Here is a 23,155-nt window from a genome sequence, read left to right on the forward strand (position 1 = left end):
GGCAGAGGGAACGGGGATGGGGCCTTGGGGTATTGGAGGAGACAACGGGGCCCACCCCAAGAGGAGCCGGTTTGAGCTGGGGCTGCTGGCCCAGCTCAGGACAGAGCCCCGTCCACCTGGCCTTGGCTGGCCTATGGCCTGGTACCAGTGGGGATTCCTGGCCCTGCCCATCATGGGAGCAGGTATGAGAGCGCCACACCGATGACACAAGGCCTAGGCACTCGGGTGCTCGACTCCATCAGGGCAGGCAGGCACACGGACGGGCAGATTGGCAGAGGGCCTCCCTGGGAGCCCACCCCCTGCCTGGCTCCCGGACCGCCATGGCCCGGGAAGCCGGGCCCACTGTGCCCAGGGCCAGGAAGGGCTGGGTATTCTTCGCCTGTGTCTCTGTGGTGACTGCCAGGCGCTGGGCCATCGCCCGCCGCGCCACTCTCCGAAGCCCCACACCTTGGCCGGCACCTGTGCCAGCAGCAGCCACCGAGGTGAGTTTCCAGGGCAAGCGGTACCTCTGCCGGGAGGCCGGGCAGGTCCCAGCAAGGGCCCACCGCCCGGGAGCTGGTCCCCCAACCGGTACCCCTCCCTCCCTCAGAACTGGTTGAAGGAGCCCGGCTGGAAGCCAGCGGGCATCCCCAGCCCCCAACTGGGTATGGGGGGGGGGCACAGCGGGCACCTGCCCAGGCCGGCCTGCTCACCTGCCCCCTGCCTGGGCGGCTGCTGCCGGGCAACCATGGGCTGTCCTGTCTCCTGTTCCTATGGTGCTTCTCAGATGTCCAAGGGCTTCTGTGCATTGTTTTATTACCTGCTCTCCTGAGAGCCAGATGATGGCGTTATCAGTATCACCCCATCTTCCTGATGGACAAACTGAGGCCAGGGAGGTCCAGAGCAGGGACTGGAACACAAATCTAGCCTCCAGATCTTTTCTTTTTTTTTTTTTTAAGACATTTATTTATTTGACAGAGACACAGCGAGAGAGGGAGCACAAGCAGGGGGAGTGGGAGAGGGAGAAGCAGGCTTCCCGTGGAGCAGGGAGCCCGACGCGGGGCTCGATCCCACGACCCCGGGACCATGACCCGAGCCAAAGGCAGACGCCCAACGACTGAGCCACCCAGGCGCCCCTAGCCTCCAGACCTTAAGAGAGAGAGCTTCCCAAACCTACAGGCCGCCTCCTCAGTGCGTGTGCCGTGCTCCTCTGACGCGGGCTCTGCGAGGGACAGGAACCCCGCCTCCAACCCTGTTCGCCTCTCCCACTGTCCCCTCTCCGTTGAGCTCTGTGTTTCGGGCTCTTTTGCATTTCCATCTATTTGTGTCCCTTTCTGCTTCTTTCTCCTCTCCTCCATTCACCTCCAGCTGTGACACGGCGGATGGGCGGCCCTCAGAAGTGTCGGGTGTCCGTGATCCCTGGGATGTCGGGCACTGAGCACCCCAGGAGCCGGGGGACCATTGTCAGGGTGGCCCCCGTCCGCACTGTGGGGATGGTGTTTACCACAGTGAACGGGCTGCACTATGCTCCTCTGAATGCCCCCTGACACCCTGGGAGTTGGTGTCAGGGGTGGTGAGTGCCCACTTCCAGGGGAGGACCGCGAGGCCCCAGAGCAAGCTCAAGGCCGATCCGGAACCCTTGGCAAGCCAGTCCTGGGCTGTTTCCATGGCTCCAGGCATTGATATATTTTGCTCTAGTTGCCCTGGGACAGTAACGCCCTGTGAGATCAGAGATTGGGGGTGATAATGATGTCACATCCCTCCACCCAGGATGGTCTTCTGGAGGTTTGGATGCTTCATTTTCTGCCTCCTGACCAACCCTGAGCTCGCCCTCCCGCCCGTGGGAAACCCCCCTCCCCCCAAGGAGGAGGAGGAGGAAGAGAAGGAGGCCCCTGGAAGTTCCCAGGAACCCAGAGACAGAGGAGGTGGGGCTCAGCCTACGCTCTTGGCCCAGGTGCATCACCTCCTGCCAAGGTGTGTGCTCACCCGCCCACAGAAGGCCAGCCCAGGGGCCAGGCAGGCCAGGAATGGTGACGTCAATGTCAGGAAGTGACCCAGGAGCCCAGCCAGGCTACACCCTCTTCATGTCCTCCTCGGGCTCTAAATATAGCCCGCAAAGGACAGACAGGGGACCTCCACCTGCGCAGAGAGAGGTGACCGCTCCTTCACCGAGGCCTGACCCAAGTCTGGGTGGCCAGCTGCTCTTTCTCACTCGGCCACCAGCGCCCTCTGTGGCCTTGGCCAAGCCCCAGGTTGGAGGAGGTGATGTGCAAGGCCTGTGGTTGCCTGGCCATTGCCTTGAGCCCTGTTGCAGCTCTGAGACCTCCGCAGCGCTGCATCTGGGCCCAAACCCCATTCCCTGGGACCCCGTGCCAAAGCAGAGCTGGGTCTTGATTTGAAGGACAGCTGGAGCAGCACGCATGAGTCACCCGTCACGTACTGGACAAGGGGTGGGCGGCACGTCAGAAGCACGGGCCAGGCAGGAGACAGGGGATGGCCCGAGGCACCAGGGACCGTAACAGTTCTGTGTGAGCCGGGTTGGGCGTGGTGAGAGAGGGCCCCCAGATGCAAGCCGGGGCCACTCCAAGCAGTTGGTCTTTTGCCCTGAAGGTAGTGGGGCCACTTTTGAAGGGTCAAGACCCCTCTGGCTGCCATGCGTCTGGGGGACCAATGGTGGGTTGGAAGCAGGAAGAAGGGGCCCCAGAGGTTTGGCCTCTGTACCCCTCTTCCTTCAACTGGAGGCAGCTGCTCAGGGGGCCTCCCAGCCAGGGAGTGATGGAAGGCCTGGCAGGGCCTGAACCTTGCCCAAAGGAGACAGCTGCCGGTCAGCTCCCACCCAGCCTCCTGTGGCTCGGAAACACAGACCCCATGTGGCCCGATTGTCTGAAGTTACAGGAGAAGCCAGAAATGTGGATTTTTATATGAAATCACCTGACCTTTTACCGTTGGCTCAAAAATTTAAAAATACCTTGCAAGCCAAACAAAACACACGTGTGGGCTGGATGTGGCCTGCTTCCAGCCCCTGACTTGTCAGTTCTCAGCATGTCTTGGAAGGTTCCCCTTCAGGGAGCATCCTGGTGGCAGAACAGTCTGTACGGCATAGCGTTGTTCTCGGGGCTTCTTGTGACCCCCGAGGAAGGGCAGGTGCACTCCCCAGGGAAAGGCTAGGAACCTGGGACTGCTGGGGGTGGGGTGAGCTGTGAGCAGGGTGAGGGATGAGAGGAGGGCCCCAATCCTAATAACCCCACACTTTCTACAGTGCTTTATGCTGTTTCTTCCAGCAGACCCTCCAAGGGCAGGGGTGATAACCTTGGTCTTCACTCACCCAAGGTCACTGGGCTGCCTCCAGCCCCATGTGAGCTGTGTGGCTCAGTTTCCCAGCGGCCCACAGCCTTGGCCTCCAAAGTGAAGCCCCCAGCCTCTTTGTTGTAAGGATGCTAGGAGTGCCCCTGGGTATGGGGCAAGTCAGGAACATGGAAAATGGGGAAGCTAGCCAGGTGTCTGGAGATTGTTGCCCTTCCTTGATGGCCTGCTGGGAGCCTCAGGGACATCGACGGTGAGGCTCAAACTCAGTCCTTTTTCCTCTTTTAATTTCTATGATGGCAAATTCCAACTAGACAGGAGAGTGGAGAAAGTGCACAAATGCTCCCCAGTGTGCGAGGACACTCTCATTTCTACTCACCGCTCACCACCCCCACGTCCTGCATCCCCTGCAGTGGACAATGTTTGCGCAGATCCCAGGCATACAAATTCTAATATGTCACTCCAATCGTAACTGCATTACCATGATCACACCCAGAAGGTGGTATTGAATACCATCAAATATCCAGCAGTGTTCAAATAATCTCAATTGTCCCTTAGGTTTTTAGTGGCTTTTTTTTTTTTTAATAGTCGCCCTGTTCAAATCACCATCCAAAATCCATGTGGCATTTGGTGATGTCTCTTACCTTTTTTTTAATCTATGGCTTCCCCTTTATTTTTCTTTCTCTCTGGAACGTATTTGTTGAAGAAACTGGGTGGTTTGTCCTGGAGAGATTCCTACGGTCTGGAATTTATGGATTGTATCCTCATGGTGTGTTTAACATGTTCCTCCGTTCCCCCATAACTCCCCCAAATGGTAGTTACATGCAGAAGGCTGTTTGGGTTCATGGTTAGTTTTTGGCAAGAACGCTTCATGGGTGATTTTGTTCTTCCATCAGGCAGCACCTGCTGCCCTGGTCCCCTTTTTTGGGCTGCCCCTGCCCTTGGTAAGGGGTCTGCCCCGCAGCTTTGGGGCAGGATTATTTAGGGAAGTGCGTGATGGCTCAGGAGAGGGTCTTTGGAGCCGGAGGTGCCCCATGAACCGCAGCCCTGGTCACTGACAGTGTGGACCAGAGTCTCTGCCCTGTTTGACCTGGGGGCACCCAGCACCTGTGTGAGGTGCTTTACCTGTGCCGTCTCCTTAGTTACGCTCCCATTTACACAGGAGAAAGCTTGGAGGTGAGGTGATTTGCCTGGGGGAGAGGGGGAGTTAACAATAGGGTGGAGCTAGTTTTCACACCCAGGACTCTCGGTGTCCAAGCCTGCCCTCTGCTGCACCAATACTCTGGAAACTAAGATGTGTGGGGTGTGTGTGCGCACGTGTGCATGCAGCTGGAGCGGTGAGCAGGCTAGCCAGGGCCCCAGAGAGGAGCCCCAAAGTGGGGTGGGGGGGCACGAGGCAGGAAGGGGGAACGAGGCAGAAGGACTGGTTGAGTAAAGGCTACACCACCCTGCCCCCTCCCCGCAGATAATGTGCAGGCAGCCCAGCCAGCTGTGCTGGTGGGGGAGCGGGGTAGCGCTGGATTCCCCACTCCTCACCTCTCCAGCCTACCTGGGCCCCTCAGCCCCGGCACCTGGACATTCAGGGTTGGAGAGGTGGGGACCTCAGGTGCATTCCTCCAGCCCTTGTGAGTCACCTGGCCTGCATGGGCCCTTTTCCATGCTGTAAAATGGGCTTGAGCTTGCTTCCCAGGTCCCTCCCTGGGAGAAGGAGATAAAGAGAGCAGAGCAGAGAGAGATAAGTGAGGGCAGGCAGGTGCTGGATTCACTCTGAATTCCCAGAGGCACTGAGCGCTTGGCCCCAGGAGAAGGATTGGGAAGAGGAGCTTCTAGCCAGAGGGCAGTGGCCAGTGGCCAGGTCACCCTTTTGTTGCTCTTTGAGGACCTTCTTCCTCTAACTGTGCCTCCCCAACTCACCCTCTCTGGGCACAGAGCCCAGAAGCTTCCCAAACGGCCTCCTAGGAATCCTCACCCCAAACTAAATCTAGTCATCTTGCTTTAAAAAAAAAAAAAAAAGCAAACAGCATTTATTACATGTGTGTGATTATTAAAATATTGTAGAAAAATTAGAAAACTCTGGAAATGAAAAAACAAAAATATACAGTACTGCTCAGGGATAACCACCATCACTGTTGCAAAGTAGCTCCCTCTGGTCAAAGGCATGTGCGCAACGTCTGGTCTGAAAACGTATTGGGCAGCCTGGTTTTCCTACTTCCTGGTTACACAGAGTGTGCCCTGCACCGTGGTTCTCCTGGCCCGCGGTGGCACCAAGGGTCCTGTGAGTTAGCAGAGGGCATTTGAGTTGGTTCAGTTTGGCAGAGTTGTAATCCACATTTTCATAAATATGCTTGTGAAGAGACCTGTGTCCATCCCTCTGACTGCGTCCTTAGGGTGAATTCCTAAGAGTGGATCATCGAGTCAAAGGGTAAGAGCATTTTTAATGCCCTTAATAGAAACTGCCAGATTGTGGTTTTCTACCTGCCTTTGTCAAGGCCTTGCTTCCTGGCTGGATGGTGCTCAAGCTCCCCCGGCGGGTGGGGCTTGCTGTGGCCCACTATGCGTGGAGATCTGAGGCTTGGCACACAGTGGGCACACACAATATGCTTATGGAATGTGTAGTCTGGTCCTGGCCTCTCATTTTACAAATGGAGAAACTGAGGCCCAATGGTAGGAGACCTGGTTCTGGGGAGGTTGGTAGTATTTGCCAGGGCTGCTAACAGCAAAGGTTGGAGCTCTTTGAGAGCTGAGGCCAGAGGCCAGGCAAGGCCCCAGCAGTGGGTTAGATGTGCAAGACGGTCCCATTCATTTATGCATCTATAAATACCCTCTTGACCCTGCTGGTAACATCCAGCCTGCCTCTACCTCACAGGCTTCTAGAAGGTGTAGCCGGGGCTCCCTAGCCCTGCAGCCTGACTCCCATCCTGACCGCTTGCCCTGAGATCTTGAGCACTCAAGCCACCAGTGGCCCCAGCTGACCAGCCAAGTGACAGGTGCTCCAGCAGGCAGTTGTCCCTCTTGACCCCTTACTTTCTTGAATGTCTGGAAGGCTCCAACCCCGGTGGCATCTGTTGTGTTCTACCCCCGCCCCCCCCCAACCTCCTTGACAGCTCTCCTTCCACCTCCTTTCGGCTCCTACCTCCTCCTCAGCACGGCTGCGGGGCTGAAAGGTAGTAGTGCAGACAAGGCAAGGGTAGGGCTTCCCCCCAAGCACACACCAACACTGAGGACTTCCACACGCACACGTGCGCCGAGCCCACAGCCGGGCACAGGCACCGGCCGGGTGCCCTACGTCAGTTCACCGGTGTGCTCCTGTCCGATGAAGAAACAGGCTCGGAGAGGTTAAGCAACTTATCCGAGACCACGGAGCTAAGCTTAACTGGAATCCCTGGGAGGCAGTTCTGACACCAGGGCCACTCGACCACGTGTCAACACCCACGCAACACAGGCACTGCGCCCGCGCACGCACCCACGCAGGGTGCCTAACCGCAGCCCCCACAGCACGCACAGCACGTGCACTCCCGGGCACAGCCGGCCGGCTCGCGGGGGCGCGCGCGCGCGCGCACACACACATACACATACGCGCGCGCGCGCGTAGACAGCCCCCCCCCCGCCCCGGCATCTGCGGCCCCGCCCCCTCCCCCCCGCGTCGCCGGCCGGGCCCCGAGGCCCCGCCCCCGGCCTGACCTCCGCGGGGCCGGGCCGCGGGCGCAGAGCGCAAGCAGCTACGAGCCGCGCGGGCCGCCGCCGCCCCCGCCGCGCGCCGGGCCGGCCCCGCGCCCGCGCCGCCCTGGGTCCCACGGCCCGGCCGGCCGCCCGCGCGCCTGTGAGCCGTCCATGGTGCAGCGCATGTGGGCCGAGGCGGCCGGGCCTGCGGGCGCCGCCGAGCCGCTGTTTCCGGGCTCTCGGCGGAGTCGCAGCGTGTGGGACGCCGTGCGCCTGGAGGTGGGCGGCCCCGACAGCTGTCCGGTGGTGCTGCACAGCTTCACGCAGCTCGACCCCGACCTGCCGCGCCTGGAGGTGGGTGAGCCGGACGGGGACGGACGTCGCGCTCCTCGCGCCGAGCCCAGGGGCAGCGAGGCGGGCGTGAGGGGCTGCCGCACAAACGGTCCAAGCGTTTGGGGACCAGAGCCGGGACTTCGTGCCCCTCTCCATATCTGTCCCGGTGCCTGGCCCCACGGAGCAGAGGTGTGCCGTCCCCGCGCCCCTACAGCCCCGGTAGACCTGTTCCCGCGGGCTGTGACTGTTTACGTGTCTGCGAACTTTTGACAGGAGGGGCTGGGCCGCAGTTCATCGCCTGCCCGGGGCCTACACCAGACGTCAGGCTTCGCAGTGCAGGTGGCGAACTAGTCACTGGTCAGGGTGGCAAGCTCCTCCTAGGCAGCTGGGACCACGGGGGCCTTCCAGGCGGTACCCCTTGTGGGCAGATGTAAATCCGATGTTCAGGGCTGCCCAGAGAAGGGAGGTGGAGGGCACGCAGGCCAGGCTTCCAACCTGTGCAGCTAGGTGTCCAGGCAGGGAGGTTGCGGGAAGGACCTCTCGGGCCGAGGGGGTGACTCGTTTCTGCTTGATTAGAAAATTTGCCGACACCCTGAATTCATAAGGATTTGGGAGGATTCAGAAAAGGGGGGTGTGCCTGTCACAAATAGGGATGGGGCTAACTAGGTGAGGGCTGGGTCTCGTTTCTGGTGTGCTCTGGGCGGTGGGTCGTGGGGGTGCCCTCCCCCTCCCATCTGGCTGTGCACCTGACTGCGGGAGAGGTGACGGAATCCAGGGTTGGGCCGCGTTCTGTCTGGGCATGGGCCCTGGACAGAAGCCATCTCTGGGTCCAGAGGCTCAGTCACATCTAAGCCAAGCCAGAGCCTTGACGGTGAAGTCTGAGCCCCTGATGGTTAGGTAAGCCCCCCCCCCCCCGCCTTGGTGCCCCCTCCCCTTCCATCGCTTTAGGCCACAGTACCTTGTAATTGCTGGAGATTGCCAGCCTGGCTCTTGTGCCTCTGTGTAACCCTAGTGCCTAGACAGGGCCTAGATGTCTCTATGTCCCCATGCCCTGCGCCCGGGGGGGGGGGGGGATGAGTGGGATGAGTGGTGGCGGGAGCTCTTGGTGGCGGAACCGTGGGCCTGGGAGATTCCTCCTGAGCTTGGCGGGTGGCAGGGCCAGGCAAGTTCTCCAACCCTCATCCACCCACAGCTCCAGTCTTTGGCGGCTGGAGCGACCCCCAGGGAGGGTGGGGGTGGGAGGCCTGACACCAGCCCAGTACTCATCTGACTTTCATTATGTCTGGCAGCGGCTTGGGCTTTGTGTGCTGGGAGGGTCTGGCCTGCGTGCTCACAGGGGCCGGGCAGGTTCCTGGCCTGGGTGGGGCGGGTCTTTGCTGCTTCTCTTCCTCCCTCTCGATCTATCTGCATCGCAGAGGAACTGAGCCCTACCCCTGCCCAGGGGTCTGCCTTCTCTCCATCTCCCCCTCCCCCTTCCCCTCCTCCTCCCCAGCTCCCTCTATCCCTGCTGCTCTCCCTCACCCGGCCTCAGCACGGAGATCCAGGCCATGGCCGCTATTTAGAAATCAAAGGGGAAGCTTCTGGCTAGGGCAGGAAAACCAGGGTCCTGGCAGGAGAGGAGGCCACTGCCGGAAACCAAACACAATGACCATTTACCATGGGCCGAGCGGGGGGGGGGGGGGGGGGGGGGGCGGGGAAGTCCCTGTCCCTCCTGCCAACACACCCCCACCCCCCATCCTGGAGCTGATTTCCTGGTCTCTGCAGCGTTCCAGAGCCAAAGCGGCCCTGCTCGGGGTCCCTGTCCTCTCTGGAAACCGCCAGGCAGTTTCTGCCTGCCCTACCCCTGTCCCCATTTCCTTACCACACTTCGACCCAGTCCTTCTCTCTCTGAGCTGCCAGATGTCCTTGCACATCTGGGCATCCTCTCATCATCTTGATCCTAAGCCAGGTCACTGCTGACCCAGCTCGTCCCAAGGGGTTCTGTGCTTTCTGGGAGTCACCTGGCCCATGCCCTTGTCTGTGCGCAGGCCACTGCCTTGGCCAGGCAGGCGGAGATCTCGGTCTGTAGCACCTACTGGCTGCAGGTACCACGCCCTCACTCCAGCTGCCTCTGCCCACCCCTGCAGAGTAGTTGTCAACCCTACCGTTAGAGTAGACGGCAGGTCAGAGAAGTGTCCCTGATCTTAATGTATGCACAGCTAAGAAGGATGTGCAGCCAGGATTTGAATGGGGGCCGTTCTTTATTGGGCGCCAACTGTATGCAAAAGCCCGCTGCAAGGATCCGAGAAGGATAGGGCAGAGCTCACTGTTGAGGCAATTATAAGTGCATGGAGGGGGGGGGTCAGGGCAGGGGGCAGTGGAGCTGTTGGGGGAACAGGACCAGGCCCAGGCAGCCCAGAAGCCCCCGGTCAAGTGAAGGGTAGTGAGGCAAAAGTCCTCTGGGCCAGAGGACACTGAGAAGAGCTTCTAGGAAGCAGCAAGCCCACAGCTGGACCCCAAAGGTTTAAAAACATAGCAAACAGGAGCCAGCACTTCGTGGGAGGCCCTGTGCTAAGTAATTTGCATGCATGCTGTCAGGATTGCCCATTTAACCAACGAATCACCAGAGGCACTAGAGGTTGGATTGCACAAACTCACCGAGCTCGTAAGTGGCAGAGCCGGGATTCTGACCCCCACCGTGTGACCCTGTGACTGCAAGGCCTGAGCACAGTCTGGGTGGAATGGAATGAGGAGGGCTTCTCTGTTCTTCAGGTAGAAATAAATAGGAGAGTCCGCCCCCACCCCCAGCCTCCTCCCTCCTTCCTGGTTTTCCTGGTTGTCTGGTCTCTTGATCACACTTTGTGCCGCTCTTCAGTTTAAGCCCTAGGGCTCATTTGCCTTTGACCCTGGAGGCCTTAGAGGCCTAGCCTTGTGTGTGTGTGTGTGTGTGTGTGTGTGTGTGTGTGTGTGTGTGTGTGTGTGTGTGTGTGTGTGTGTGTGTGTGTGTGTGTGTGTGTGTGTGTGTGTGTGTGTGTGTGTGTGTGTGTGTGTGTGTGTGTGTGTGTGTGTTGGGGGGGGGGGGGTCTTTATCTGTCTGCACTCCGTAATCTGTGAGGAGGGCCTCTTAGCTCACTCCAGACTGCAGGGCCTGTGGAGTTCAGGAGGGGACTGGCTGCCACCTGTTGGGCCCCCACGGACCCTGGGGTTCCCCTCTTGCTTGACTTCTCAGGGGTCCCAGGAGAAGAGGAAGGGGGGCCAGGCTGGCTGGTACTGGGCCCTCCTTCCTTCTGTAGGTGGGAGACATTCTGTCTCCCGGGAGCAGCAGGGACAGTGGGACTCAGCCTTGGGTGGCCGCTCACAGGCAGGGCTCGGTTGGATCCTCCACCTAGAAGTCGGACGTGTGTTTCCAGGCTGTCTTCATGGCTCGTAAGAAGGAGTTAGAGTAATTACGCACTGGCCCTGGGCAGCCTCTGAGCAAGCCAGTGGGGGTGCTTTCAGGACACTGTGCCTAGGAGTCGAGGACTGGCTCCCAGGGGCTGCTGGCCAGCTGCCCAGATGGCTCCCAGGGCATGGCACCGCGCTGTGGCCACCCCGTCCCGGGCTCAGGCTCCCAGCCTCCTGGGCTCAGAAACGCATTGTTTCCGGACACGCAGCTCTAGTGAAGCGACTCTCCCTGCTCCCAGTCGGAGGGTATGAGAGCTGGAACCTGCAGCCTAGTGCAGGAGGAGCAGGTCTTTGAGCAGTCCCACAGCTGGGAGTGAGCAGAGGCTAGCTAGAAGCTTGCTTAGTGAGCAGGGCAGGGGTACGGGGCTCAAGGGCCTGCGTGTGGGGAGCTCTGGGGTGTGGGTGTTGCCTCTGCGCTCCAGGGAACGGGGAACGGCAGCCACACCTGGAGCCGTAGTGTCCTTTGAACCAAGGGGTGGGGTCACACACACTGGGCAAGAGCTGGAGAGGAGAGAGAGCTTCGGGGGAATGCCAGCTTGGCCCCTGGCAGCCCTAGACTGGCGCCCACTCCCGGAGCCTCGGTTCCCCTCATCTATAAAATGGACCTGATACCAGCTCCTCCCCTAGGGTTCAGGTGAGGACTAAGTGAGACCAGCAGCCTGACAGGCGGTCCCCACAGTGCCTGGCACAGTGTCAGAGCCAGACAGGTGGCGGTTGCCGTGATTGTGTTTTCTGACAAGGTGCCAGGGGAGTGCCTGTGCCCGGGGCTCTGGGGTTATGCCACCCACCGCCCGGCACAGGTGGCATGGTGCTTCTCAGGCCTGGGTCCCGTAGCTGGTCTCTGGGCCCCGCCCTCCCCAACCAGCAGAGTCACCCGAGGAAGGCCTTCCCGTCTCTGGCCTCTGCTCTGAGCCTGTGCATGCGGCAGCCACAACGGAGCAAGGCAGCGGCCAGGCCTAGATGGGAGGTTCGTGGGCCAAGGTTAAAATCCCCGTCCTGCTGCCACTTCATGGCTCCTCCCTCACCCATCAAGTGAGGTGTTGGGAGGATTAAATGTGATGAGTGTGTAAAAAGCCAGGCCCCCAGGAAATGCCCACAGACATCAGACTCTGTGGTTGGTGGTGGACGCTTGGTTGTGGCTCTTGGGGCTGGACCTTAGGCTGGCCCTGCCCTGCACCCCCTTTGGGACCGGGCCACCCTCCTCTTCGGCTGTCACCAGCTACACTCCCTGAAAGGCTTGATGTGGGGTGGCCTGCTAGCATGATAGCCAGGAGCCGGCCTTGAATGGACAGGAAGACAGGTGGTGGGTGGGGCCAGCGTGGAGGTCCCTAAGCCCCGCCCCACCTGGGGCATCCTTCTTTTCTTGTGTTTACATGCTGATGAGTAACTGGGCTCAGGCTGGTGGGGAGGGTCCTTGAGGACAGCCTCTTTGGGGGCTGGGTGAGGCTGGTCCCCAAACTCCTGGGGTCATTGGGGGGGTCTGGGGTCACTGAGCTCCCTGGTTGCCCTGGCAAGCTGGCAGGTCCCCGGCCCAAGCTCCCACTGTGGCCTGCAATGCCTGGGGTCAGGAGTGTGGTCAGGAGAGTCCGCACCTGACTCCATACACCCGCGTCCAGGGCTGACCTGGGGTCCCCACTTGGTCCTGTCTATGTCCTCGGGCTCAGGGTACAGGACACCCACCAGAGGGTGGGGGTGGGGCCCTGCTGCATACCAGGAGGCTTTTTCGTCTCCCCTGCTTGTTGGAGCTTATGGTCTAAGAGATGAACCAGGACTTGGGACTCGAGAAGTCCTGGGTTCTTACCTCAGCCCAGACCTGCTGCCCCGGGCCTTGGTCTCCACTCTGCAAATGTTTGCGGATGCCTCGTTTAAACTGTCCCAGGAACCTGGGACCCCAGGAGGGCTGATCAGACCCTCTGATCCATCTCCCGTCGCGGCTCCTGCATGTGAGCAAAAGGCCAAGAAGTCGGAAAGCTGCAGGGCTGGCTCGGGCAATTTTAGGACTCTAGCCCTCTCCGTGGTGGCCCTTCTGGAGGCTCCCACAGGGGCTCTCAAGGTTTCCCCACTAGGTGTCTGTCAACAGCTCCTGGGGGCTGTGGTCGGCAGGTGGTGCCCAGTTTTGTTCCTGTTTCTGGGGCCCTCTCACATGCCAGGTGCTGGGTGCCTTCTCCGGACCCCCACTGTTGCCCCAGAGAGAGCTGCTGCTCTCCTCCCCATTTCACGGATGAGCTCACTCGGGCCAGGGGCACAGAGGCTCGGCAAAGCTGGAAGTCAGAGCCCTTCAGGAAAGACGGTGTCCTGGGGTCTGGTGGGCCCTGGGGAGGGGCCTCATGTGCCCGGGGCTGCAGGGTGCTGACCAATGTCCGGGTGAGGGCCTTGGGTGGCGTCTGTGACTCCGTGGCCCTGGGTGGCAGGCTCAGCAAGGTACAGTAAGGACCCCATCTCATGCATACGCATGCACTGTGGTCGGAGCCACCCCCGCCCTGCCCGAGTGGGACCGGGTCTCTACACGTGACCCGAAGAGTGCAAGCCTGAGCCCTTCTTCTCTGTGTGCCTCAGCCCTGGACCAGGTCTCCATAGGAGGAGCCAGTCTGTGGAGGAGGCCCCTGGGGGTCTGGAGGCCCCTTATGGCCCCTCGTTGTAGCTTCCACGGGAAATATACACCCAAGGGGAGCAGAGGCATGATGAGAATGAAGGTGCATCTCCAGCATGAGCTGCCTTCCTGGAGAGATGGCAGGGCTGGGGAGAAGCCAGCAGGGCCCCTCGGGTCTATCCAGAATAGGGGGTGGGATGGGCCCTGGCGACCCCATTAGTCTCCCTTGAGGGAACGGGGCCTGGCCTGCAGTCACTTGGGGACAGGCATCCTGCTGGGCTGTCACCCTGAGAAGGCTGATCAGGTGACACCCAAGCCGTTTCTCCTTCTTGTCCCTGGGGCTCTGGGCTGCACTCAGAGGGACAGCGGGGTGTGGGGCACGGAGGTGCCCGTTGTGCAGGCCTCTGCTTACCAGGGCCTGGGGGGGCACCGCTCCACCCTCGCTCCCCTGACCCAAGCCGCAAGAGGCCAGGCAGTGTGTGCAAGGCCCAGCTGCCAACTGGGTCCCAGAGCCCTGGGGACGTTGGCCCCCCAAGGACACAGCCATCCCTGTGGCGTCCTCTTCCCTAGAAGTCAGCCGAGCACCACCCTGCCCTGCAAGTCCCCCCTCCCAGGACATCTGCTTTTTGGTAGGCCGCTCCCATCCTCCCCCAGGAACCCCCCCGCCCACCCCACCCCCGGGCCCCTTGCCAGAGCACCACCCGCGTGGGCCTGCGTGCGCTCCACTCTGCCCGCCCTGCCGCAGAGGGTCCTGGGGGGCAGATGCCAGGCCGTTGGCTGCTTTCCTTCTCTGTCCCTGGAGGCGGGTAGGAGCAGGAAACAAATCCCACTCTGGCACTTTCTGCCCCGGACCCGGGGCAGATTGCTTTAGAGCCTGCCCCTCTGCCATCTCTTGGAAGGTGGTTTACAGGGCACGTGCACTCAGCTCTGAGGGTCTGCTTTTGTTCCTGCCACAGCGGGCGGCGGTGTGAAGGAGCCAGGCAACTCCCCATCTGTGTGACAGGGCGGTGACTCCCCCACCCCCACCCCAGTCCCAGCCCTTGTGGCTCCCGGCCTCCCACCCCGCCCCCCGTCCCCCTACCAGCTGGCAGAAGGGGGCCCCTGCGGGGTGGGGGCGGGGCTTGGGGACCATGTGATGCACAGGCCAGCTGCTCTGCCAGCGAGGCCCACAGCTCTCTGCAGGAAGGGGGGGACTGCTCTCTGGACCTGCCAGGGGATGGCCACTGCCTGCCCGCAGCCCCCCACCCCCACCCCGCCATGGCCGGCCTGGCCGAGAGGCCTTGACAGAGCCCCACAGGGATCCAGGTGCTGTGTGGAGTTCAAGTGCGGGGCCCTCTGGCGAGGCCGGTCCTGCGCAGGGCCTCCAGATCACTGCCCGCAACCCGGGTGTTCCCCCGCCCTGGGCCACACGTGGCTAAAATAACCCTGGAGAAGGCCGGGCCCTTCCAGCCCAGGCTTGGCCTCTGCGGGAAGTAGCCTGGGACTCCTGAGGACTTGCCGGGGTGGTGGGGCCCCCATCTGCAGCCTGTCTCCTCTGAGGGCTCTTCCAGGTGGGGGAGGGAAAGTGAGCATATGTCTCAGCTTTTCTGCTTCAGGAGGAGTCTCCCCGGCTCGGTGGAGGGGCTGGACCTCCACAGGCCTGGGTCATTGGAGGGGTGTGGGTGTGGGAGGTGCCGCTCAGGGGGACCTGTGCCTGTGGGTTCCCTGCTAACTTCCCAGAAACAGGCTGGCTCTCTCTCTGGAGAGAATGTGATGGCAGCCGCTTCCCCGTTGGTCCAGTGCGCAGCGTGGGAGGGCGGCCACAGGTCAAAGGAAGTGGCCTTCCAGAGGGCAGCTGGCCTCCCGCGGCGCACAGGGGTGGACAGGAGGTGAGAGGCCCCGGCACCCCGTCGCTGACCTCGGGGGTGCAGCAGGGGCCCCGCTAAGGCCGAGGGCTTCAGGGAAGGCTGTGGGTGGGCCAAGTCAGCACTTTTGCCTGGGTCTTCCGTAAGCTCCACGCCCACCTTGGGTTAGGGCAGTGACCTGCAGTCCCAGCCGCCATTGTGGACCGTTGATTGATGGCCCTGGGCCAGCTGGCACCTCCCAGCTCCTCCCTAAGCCCTCAGAGGTCCCCCGCCCCGCTGCAGGCTCCCCCTTCCCTGGACAGGCTGAAGTCCGAGCCGATGTGGCTAAGCGGCCTTAGCCAGCCAGGGCCAGTCTGCCCAGTGGGAGGGGTCGCTGCCGCCTAAAACAAGGGCCTTTCCTTTCTGCTTCGGGTCCAGGCAGCAGCCAGATGATCCCCCTTCCTGTCCCAGCCAAAGCTCCGTGGTTTTGGTTCCTATGAAACCCCAGTCTGCCCAGATGCCTGCGCGGTCACCATTTGCACCCTGTCCCCATGCATGTGATGCCAGACAGGGAACCGGGAACTCCTCTGTTGCCCAAGAAGGCACAAGGGCATGAATGAGCAGAAAGGGAAGGAAGTGGCCTTGGATGTGGCCGCCGGGGATGCCCTACACCTGACCCTGACCCGTGATGCTGACTCCAGGGCTAGGCCAGGAAGAGCTACCCGTGCCTGCTGGGTCAGCTGGGGTGGGGGCAGGAAGGGCTGGGGAGGGATGAGGGCCTTGGGGTTCCTGGGGCTGCCGTTTACCCACGGTGGCACCCTTCCCTTAGCCTCCACGTACTCATCTGAGCCATGACCGAAAAATAATACCCCTCTTGGCGCAGGCGGAGTGATCCTGCCTGGGCGTGAGCAGGTTGCAGGGGGCTTCGGGAGCCTGGAGGGTTGGTCTTATTCATACCTAAAATGGTGGCTGATGGGGTGGGAAGGGGAGGGCTGGGGGCAGCGTCCACCTGCCCTGACATGATTCCCAAGCCCTCGAGCTGTCAGCCCAATGCATCCTGGCTTGGGGACCGGAAGGCTCTGGGGACAGCCCCTGACACCCCCGCCCGGTGGCCGGGCACTGTCTCTGCAGAGCTGCACGCAGGAGATCGGTGAGGAGCTGGTCAACGGGGTCATCTACTCCATCTCCCTGCGAAAGGTGCAGGCGCACCACGGCACCAACAAAGGCCAGCGCTGGCTTGGGGTGAGTGCAGCCGCGGGGCCTCCACCCCCAGGACCCTGAGAAGGCCCTGGGTTCCAGGCTCTCTGGCCACTCTGTTGGGCTCCCTCCCATGGCCTTCCTGCCGAAGGGCCCCACAGTCCCACTCCCAAAGGAACCTGGGCCTCCACGCCCTCCCCGCTGTCTAGCCCTGGGCTTGGCCAGGAGCAAGGTCACTCTGCACAGGCGGTGCCTGGGACGCTCAGTCGGTGAGCATCCAACTCTTGATTTGGGCTCAGGTCATGATCTCAGGGTCGTGAGATCCAGCCCTGCATTGGCCCTGCACGGTGTGTGGAGCCTGCTTAAGATTCTCTCCCTCTCCCTCGGCCCCTCCTGTGCACGTGCACACTCTCTGTCTCTCTCTTAAAAAAAAAAAAAAAATCATTCTGTACATATCTGCATAAACATCAAAAAAGACACTTTTCTACTGTTTCCACTTCACATTGGGCCCCAGGTGATTTTGTATTTTGCCCCAGTCTTTCTGGTTTTAGCTCCTGCCCGCCCCCCCCAACCCCCCCACCCCACCCCACCCCCGTCTCAGGTAGCCCACAACCCCTCCTTCCACACCTACAAGCCTTCCACGTCCCCAGGCTTGGAAGGGCTTGTTTTTCCCCAAAGGCGGGGGAGGCTCAGGCTCCTCTAGAATTGCTGTCCCCTGGAGCACAGCCACATGACCCCTCCGGGGTCAGAGGTCGGGCCTGCCTCGGCTACATAACATTCCAGAAGGGAGGCCAGTTGTCACGGTGATTCAGCCCTTCAGTGCCATGGGCCTGGGCTCCATTCCTTGCTGTAGCTGTTTCCCCAGTGCTGCACGGAACACCTGTGGCTCGTCCCTGCCCAGAAGGAGCCTCTGTCTTCTCGTCTCTAGAATGGGCACGTTTTGCCAGGGCTCCTGGGGGTAATGCTCTTCCTCCTCCAGCCAACAGACTGACCCGGAAGGGTTGTGTCTGCGTTTTTCCTCACTCCCCATCTCAAATTCTGCTTCTAAAGCCGAGCTGGTTTCTTGGCTGGGGGCACGCGTGTCTCCTCTACAGCCACACGTCACTGTGCACTTGGGACTTCATCTGAGCTCCAGTCCCCTGCCCTCCTGGCGGCACAAGGTGCTTGCCGCTGACCACGCACCCCTCTTTTGTCCCACCCCAGTGTGAAAACGAGGCCGCCCTGAACCTGTATGAGACCTGCAAGGTGCGGACAGTGAAGGCAGGCACACTGGAGAAGCTGGTGGAGCACCTGGTGCCTGCCTTCCAGGGCAGCGATCTCTCCTATGTCACCATCTTCCTGTGCACCTACCGAGCTTTCACCACCACCCAGCAGGTCCTGGACCTGCTGTTCAAAAGGTGAGCAGCGCCCCTCTCCTGCCCAGCGGCTCCCTGCACACCTCCGGGCTGTGTGTCTCGGGCGTGGCACTTCCCCTGTCTGACATGAAGCCCCTTCTAGACGTTTTGCATAATTCAGGGAACAGGGCAGACAAATCTCCCTGCCCTCCTGGGCTTCATTCTAGTCGGGGAGTCAGCCAGTAACCCTAGACATCATAGCAGGTACGGTAGACGTGACGCCCTCACGGCCTCCTCTAGATACGGATGCATCCTCCCTTACTCCGATGACGACGGCGGACCCCAGGACCAGTTAAAAAAGTGAGTGGACTTTGAGTCTGATGGGAGGGTCCCCTGTCTCCAAGGTGGGGGACATCTGGTGCTTTGGCGGGACTGGGGGTGCTGGGCAGAGCCCTGGCTGCCCCGCATCTGTCATGGCTGCTGGTGGGCAGCGGTGTGGGGGCCTCTCCTGCAGGACAGGAGTGAGACAGCCGAGGCTGCGGGCCCGGGGCCTAGGGAGCAGAGGGGAGGCTGCGGGCCCCACCTGCCCTGACCTGATCCGGGGGTCACCGGCTCACACAGGGGCCTCACACTGGGTCCCCCACGTGGGGGACTGCACGTGGGGCCTGGACAGGCCGGGCAGCCGTCCCGAGAATAGTATCGGTGAGGAGACCCCACGGGACTGCAGGGGGTCAGGCAGCCGTCGGAGCAGGGGCTGGGGGCCGAGGGGCCGTGAGAGCCCAGGCGGGCTGGGTCGAGGGTCACTGCCCGTTCCCTCCTCCCTCACGGACTTCTGCAGTTCCTCTGTGGTGCCCCAGGGCCGGGACAGAGCAGACACTGCACCGCCTCCCCACGCTCCTGGAGTTTCCAGGGCAGCAGGAGGGACCCCAGACAGATAGAGGCATGGGGCAGGCTCCCCTGAGGAAGGCAGGGGTGCTCACACCCGTGATGGAGGGCTCCCTCCCGTGGAGACTGCTGGCCCCCGCACCTGCTGGCCACACCTGCCCCTGCCTGGATGGCCAGTGTGGGTGGGCTGGCGGGGGGCCTGGCCTCTGGATGGAGCATCCCCAGGGCTGCCCCAGGGGGCTGTGTGGAAGGGCTGCCCAGGCCACTGACTTGGCTTCCTGCCCGCCTACCTCCAGGGCCATCTCCTCCATTCTGGGCACCTGGCTGGACCAGTACTCGGAGGACTTCTGTCAGCCCCCAGATTTTCCCTGCCTCAAGCAGCTGGTGGCCTATGTGCAGCTCAACATGCCCGGTTCTGACCTGGAGCGCCGTGCCCACCTGCTGCTGGCCCAGCTGGAGCACGCAGAACCCACGGAGGCCGAGCCCGAGGGTGAGAAGACCGGAGGTGGGTGCCTGTGGGTGTGGGGGGAAGGGTCGGAGCTGGCCCCACAGGGGGGAGCCCCAGAGGCTGGTGTGGGGCCTGGAGCAACGACTGGGCTCCGAGCGCCCAGCGGGTGGACTGCAGTCGGGGAGACGTCCCGGGGAGGGCTCCTTCCCGGCTGCGGCTTCTCTGGGAGGCCCTGGGCTGAGCTCTGTCTCTTCAAAGGCACATGGAAACTTCTCTCCTCCTATAGCTTTGTCACCTGCTCCAGCTCCAGCACTAGTTCTAAAAACAGCTCCAGAACTAGAGCCAGCTTTAGCACCAACTGTCCTGTCTGCTCCAGAGCCAGATGAGGCTCCAGAACCAGCTCCAGAGCCAGACATGGCTCCAGAACCAGCTTCAGAGCTAGAGCCATCTCTGTCACGAGCTCTAGAGCTGGAGACAGCTCCAGCACCCGAGCCTCCCTGGCCTTCACCTGTGGCTGCAGAAAATGGCCTGAATGAGAAGCCTCACCTCTTGGCCTTTCCTCCTGACCTGGTGGCAGAGCAGTTTACCCTGATGGATGCGGTGAGCACCTCTCCCCAGCAGGGCAGGGCAGAGGTGCACCTTCCTCTGGCCTCTGGTCCATTCCCTGCGGCTCCCCGGTCGAGAGCTGATGTCCTGGTCCATATCCCAGTTCCACCAGGACTCACTGTGGGCTCTCCGGACTGTGGCCATAGAGATGGGACCCTCCCTACCCCAGTCCTCTGCCCAGCGACTGTGGATGACATGAAGCAGGACAGTTGAAGGCTGGGTGGGGCCTGGGGGAGTGGAGCTTCCTGAGGTACATCCAGCTCCGTGGGTTGGCCCGCCAACCTGCCAAGAGGCCTCACCAGCCTCAGCACTTATTAGGCACCTGCTGTGTACTAGAGCTTATGGCAGGCAGCAGAGCCCATAGCTGTGGCCCCCACAGCGGGTGTGCATCTGGATGGGGGCAGACCTGAGGCCTGATAGGGGAGCTGGAAGTGCCGCCTGGTATGCACAGCTCGGAGCCACCTTCTGGTGCTGGGAGTTAGTGAGGATGCGCTGCTAAAATTGCCAGACTCTCTTTCCTGCGTTGTGTCATCCTGGGTCACTCATGCGCTGGGCACGCACGGTGGGCAGAGAACAAAGCCCAGAGTCACACACACACCCCAGCCCTGCAAGGCTCGAGCCACAGCCTCAGCTTCCTGAGCTCAGCTCTGACCAGGGACCCTGCCTGGGACTAGGGGACCATGGGTGCTGAGCTCTGGGGTGTGGCAGAGCTGGTGACACTCCCCCGACCCCCAGGAGCTGTTCAAGAAGGTGGTGCCTTACCACTGCCTGGGCTGCATCTGGTCCCAGCGGGACAAGAAGGGCAAGGAGCACCTGGCTCCCACCGTCCGTGCCACTGTCACCCAGTTCAACAGCGTGGCCAACTGTGTCATCACCACCTGCCTGGGGGACCGGAGTGTGACGGCCCGGGACAGGGCCAGGGTGGTGGAACACTGGATCGAGGTGGCCCGGGTACGTCTCCGAGGGGCCCTGGGGAACCCCTGTCTCACTTCATCTGCCCTTGGGGTGGTGATTTGTGGCTCTAGGCCCCACAGAGACCCCAGGCCCTTCCTTCCCCTCTGGGAACTTGGTAGCCTGCTGCCCGGATGCTCACCCCCCCAGGACTTCCTCTCGTGGGTTGAGCTCAGATCCTCCTCTCGGGAGTGCTGCTTACCCAGGCTCCACAGGCAGCCGTCTCCCCCAGGACGTGAGGTCCCAGCCACGGGGACGGCAGCCACACCTCAGCCCTTCTGCCCCTCCGCCAGGAGTGCCGCGTCCTCAAGAACTTCTCGTCGCTCTACGCTGTCCTGTCAGCCCTGCAGAGCAACTCCATCCACCGGCTGAAGAAGACGTGGGAAGAAGTTTCCAGGTGGGTCGGCCTCTCTTGGGAGGAGCTCCAGGGGGGGACCCGAGACCTTCCAGGAGGCAGCAAATCCTGGGCCAGGCCTGCTGGCGGGGCCTCTGAGGGTCCATTGGCCTTAGGCCAGCAGTTCTGCCTTAGGACTCAGTTTCCCTGTCTGTCAGCTACTAGATTGAGCCACACTGGAGATCTTCCTGTGTTTACTGGGCGGCCACCCACACAGAGCTCCCCTCCCCAGGCCCGCAGAGCGCTGAGCGCCCAGCAGGACCCTGTGTGAAAACCACCCATCCGGGCAGTTCAGGGCCTCGGGCTCTAAAATAAAATGGATTAGCACGCACATCTGTGTGTGCCATTCCCAAGTCTGTCCGTCCTTCCTGCAGGGACAGCTTCCGAATCTTTCAGAAGCTGTCGGAGATCTTCTCAGATGAGAACAACTATTCGCTGAGCAGAGAGCTGCTTGTCAAGGTAAAGCCGGACAGAGGGGTGGGTTCTCAGTGAGTCTCTTTGAAAAATTCCAGTCCTGTCTTGTCTGGACTCTGGGGAGAGTGGGATCTTTTTGGTCCATGGCCGGTGGGGGGCAGTTTGGGGAACAGGAGGCCCTGGTAATGGGATGGTGTGGGAACAGCTGGGGCATTCCAGAAGGGATGGGTGAGCTGGCAGGACTAGCAGGTCTCCTGCCTCCTCCAGGCTGGTGGGTGGATGGGGTCAGGGGTGCGGGGCCCCTTCTGTCTGCACTGCAGCTCCGGGGGAGAGCACCCTGCCTGCCTAAGGATGGGGTACCGCAGGGGAAGCCAGAGTCCACATCCCAAAGGGGCTGCCCAGCCTTGGGTCCAAATGAGCAGACCCAGGAGGCGGCTCTGGGTGCACTGGGGGGTTCCTCACTCTGCCCGGGGCCAGACACCACAAATGGATGCCAGGGAGTCTTACTGGGCTCTCGCCACGGGGCCTCAAATTCGCCAGAAGACCAGTTAGCAGGAGCAGGTCTCCAGCCGGGAGGGAGGAGCCCACTCTCCTCTGAGTCCCTCTGGGACCTTGGGCAAGTCACTGCCCCTCTCAGAAAATGGAGGAATGATGAGCCTGGGGTCCCTCCGGGTTCATGACGCATGGGGAGGCAGCGAGGTGCAGGGAGAAAGGGAATGTGTGTGAGTTTTGTGCAGAGCCCCCACCCTGGAGTGGGCGAGGGTGACAGGAACAGGCATGGGATGTTGAGTCCCTGGAGATCCCCAGGAGGTGGGTGTCGTGCTCACCTGCACTTCCCAGACGAGGAAACAGGCTCAGGGAGGCCAGGCCGTCGGCCCCCATTCCCACGCCCAGGGAGCCCTGGAGCGTTTGTACCGGTGACCAAGGCCCAAGGTCAAGTCTGCTGGAGGGGAAGCTGGGGAGGAGAGGAAGGTCTCACTGACCCTGTCTTCAACCCTGGCAGGAGGGGACCTCCAAGTTTGCCACCCTGGAGATGAACCCCAAGAGAGCTCAGAAGCGGCCAAAGGAGACGGTGAGTGTGCGCGAGGCCGACAGAGGCAGGGGCTGGCCTCCCAGTGAGGGGAGGAGGGGTCGCCCCCAGCCCCTCCCCCTCACTGCTCCTGCAGTACCTGCCCTGCAGGCTAGACCTGGCCTCCTCTGGGCCCGGGCAGGGCCGCACCCTGACCAGCTGCTGTCTTGATGGTGCTGGTTACAGCCACCAAAGCAAGGGCCTGGGAGAGCCAGGCTGGGGGTGGGTTTAGGGGTGGGGAGGGTCCAGGAACCACAAAACTTCCGTGATTTGCCAAATACCGGGCCTGGAAGGTGACTGGGGGAGTTTGGGGTCCGTGGCCGCTAGGAGGGAGTCTGGGGGAGACAGCTGAAGGTCCCCGGGCTGCTCTGAGTGGGAGGCTGGGGTGGAGGCTGAGGCTGAGGGGAGCCTTGGTTCTGGCTCATCTGCCCCACCCCCATGCCACAGGGTGTCATCCAGGGCACCGTTCCCTACCTGGGCACGTTCCTCACAGACCTGGTGATGCTGGACACCGCCATGAAAGACTATCTGTATGTGAGTGAGCCCCGGGGGCCCGGCCGGGGTGGGAGTGGGGCTGGGGTCCTGGAGGAAGACGCCCCTCATTGAGCCCTGAGCTCTCAGCACTGGGTGCACCTCATCTGAGAGCCCCCAGCCGCCCCCGTGGGCCAGGGCACCTGCCCATCTCACCAGGGAGTAAAGAGCTAGGTGCCCAGCTGGTGAGGCCTAGAGCTGCAGGAGGCTTTGGC

At 61.7% G+C, this 23,155-nt stretch overlaps 1 protein-coding gene across 8 annotated transcripts in view; it reads left to right on the plus strand.

Annotated features, from left to right (window-relative positions):
• RALGDS (ral guanine nucleotide dissociation stimulator) overlaps positions 1–23,155 on the plus strand; it is a 30,010-nt gene that overhangs the window by 905 nt on the left and 5,950 nt on the right. The window contains exons 1-11 of one of the 8 annotated variants that reach the window (XM_027616296.2): positions 7,051–7,296; positions 16,243–16,353; positions 17,512–17,705; positions 17,904–18,002; positions 18,824–19,017; positions 19,262–19,575; positions 20,317–20,532; positions 20,826–20,929; positions 21,301–21,385; positions 22,344–22,412; positions 22,857–22,943. In XM_027616296.2, the coding sequence (XP_027472097.2) occupies positions 7,114–7,296; positions 16,243–16,353; positions 17,512–17,705; positions 17,904–18,002; positions 18,824–19,017; positions 19,262–19,575; positions 20,317–20,532; positions 20,826–20,929; positions 21,301–21,385; positions 22,344–22,412; positions 22,857–22,943 (1,656 nt within the window). In that variant the 5' untranslated portion in view covers positions 7,051–7,113. Of the gene's footprint in view, positions 1–7,050; positions 7,297–16,242; positions 16,354–17,511; positions 17,706–17,903; positions 18,003–18,823; positions 19,033–19,261; positions 19,576–20,316; positions 20,533–20,825; positions 20,930–21,300; positions 21,386–22,343; positions 22,413–22,856; positions 22,944–23,155 lie in introns of those variants that run through there. The other 7 variants (XM_027616299.2, XM_027616294.2, XM_027616297.2 and 4 more) reach the window with 7 other exon arrangements.

This window comes from Zalophus californianus, chromosome 13 (genome assembly GCF_009762305.2).
Source record: "Zalophus californianus isolate mZalCal1 chromosome 13, mZalCal1.pri.v2, whole genome shotgun sequence".
Classification (NCBI taxonomy): domain Eukaryota; kingdom Metazoa; phylum Chordata; class Mammalia; order Carnivora; family Otariidae; genus Zalophus; species Zalophus californianus.